The sequence below is a fragment of the Meleagris gallopavo genome, unplaced genomic scaffold (assembly GCF_000146605.3).
Source record: "Meleagris gallopavo isolate NT-WF06-2002-E0010 breed Aviagen turkey brand Nicholas breeding stock unplaced genomic scaffold, Turkey_5.1 ChrUn_random_7180001925532, whole genome shotgun sequence".
NCBI lineage: Eukaryota > Metazoa > Chordata > Aves > Galliformes > Phasianidae > Meleagris > Meleagris gallopavo.
In genome coordinates this window covers 1-940 of record NW_011187908.1, presented here as the reverse complement: position 1 = coordinate 940, position 940 = coordinate 1, and the positions used below count along the sequence as shown (strand labels likewise).

At 59.9% G+C, this 940-nt stretch overlaps 1 protein-coding gene across 1 annotated transcript; it reads left to right on the top strand.

Annotated features, from left to right (window-relative positions):
• Positions 1 to 13: 13 nt before the first annotated feature.
• LOC104916630 (osteoclast-associated immunoglobulin-like receptor) lies at positions 14 to 906 on the top strand (the record flags this gene model as incomplete). The annotated part of the gene is given in 6 exon segments (XM_019611424.2): positions 14 to 86; positions 160 to 195; positions 313 to 597; positions 679 to 834; positions 837 to 867; positions 869 to 906. Coding segments are annotated over 6 exon segments (577 nt in total), but the record flags the coding sequence as incomplete, so codon positions are not given.
• Between the last annotated feature and the right edge of the window lie 34 nt (positions 907 to 940).

The window sequence follows — 940 nt, the reverse complement described above, 5'->3', positions numbered from 1 at the left end:
CCAGCCACTCCCTGTCCCAGCTGCAGTCTCGCTGTCCCCAAGCTGCTGCAGCCTCATGGCACCAATGGCGCTGGCCCTCATCCTGGGTGAGTGACAATGGGGACGTGGTGCCACGGGGGTTGGTGGCCCTGTGTGGGACCAGGACCGTGTCCCTTGCAGGTTGGTGGCTGGTGGCAGCGAGCAGAGCACAGCGACGTGAGTATGGGGACAGGGGGAGAATGGGGAGAGAGGGAGGGCAGCGTGATCAGCTGGCCATGAGAGGGGCAGAGGAGGGTGTGCAGGGACAAGACTGACTGCTGTCCCCTGTCCCAGTGCCCCCACCCTCCCTGTCGCTGCACCCCAGCCAGGGGGTGTCCCTGGGGGACACTGTCACCCTGAGCTGCCACCTGCCCCAGCTGGCTGCACGAGTTGAACTCTGCCAGGAAGGATATAGGGGAACTGAAATGTGCAAGGACATGGACGTGCTTCAGGACACAGCTGAGTTCTCCTTGGTTAATGTACGGAGGAAGGATGCAGTGAAGTATTGGTGTCGGTACAGGGTGTTCCAGCCACCAGGGACATCGAAGAAGAGTGACCCCGTGGAGCTGCAGGTGACAGGTGAGGACATTGTGGCAAGCAGATGGCCCTGGTCTGTTCCTATAGCGCTGTGTTCCATCACTGTCTCCTCTCTGCACTCAGATCACAGTTATCCCCCACCTGGCATTTCCCTGATACCCAAAGAACGTGTGGAGTTGGGGACCAATGTCACCATCCAGTGCTGGAACCAGGAATACAGGGGCACCATCTTCCTGCACAAGGCTGGGCACTCAGCCCCTATCCAGCACCAGGTCCCTGATTTTGGGGCATGGCCACCTTCACCATCTTTGGGTGACCCATCCGACTCTGGCACCTACAGGTGCTCCTACCGCACTTGGGAGCTCCTACCTTCTATTGTCACCCC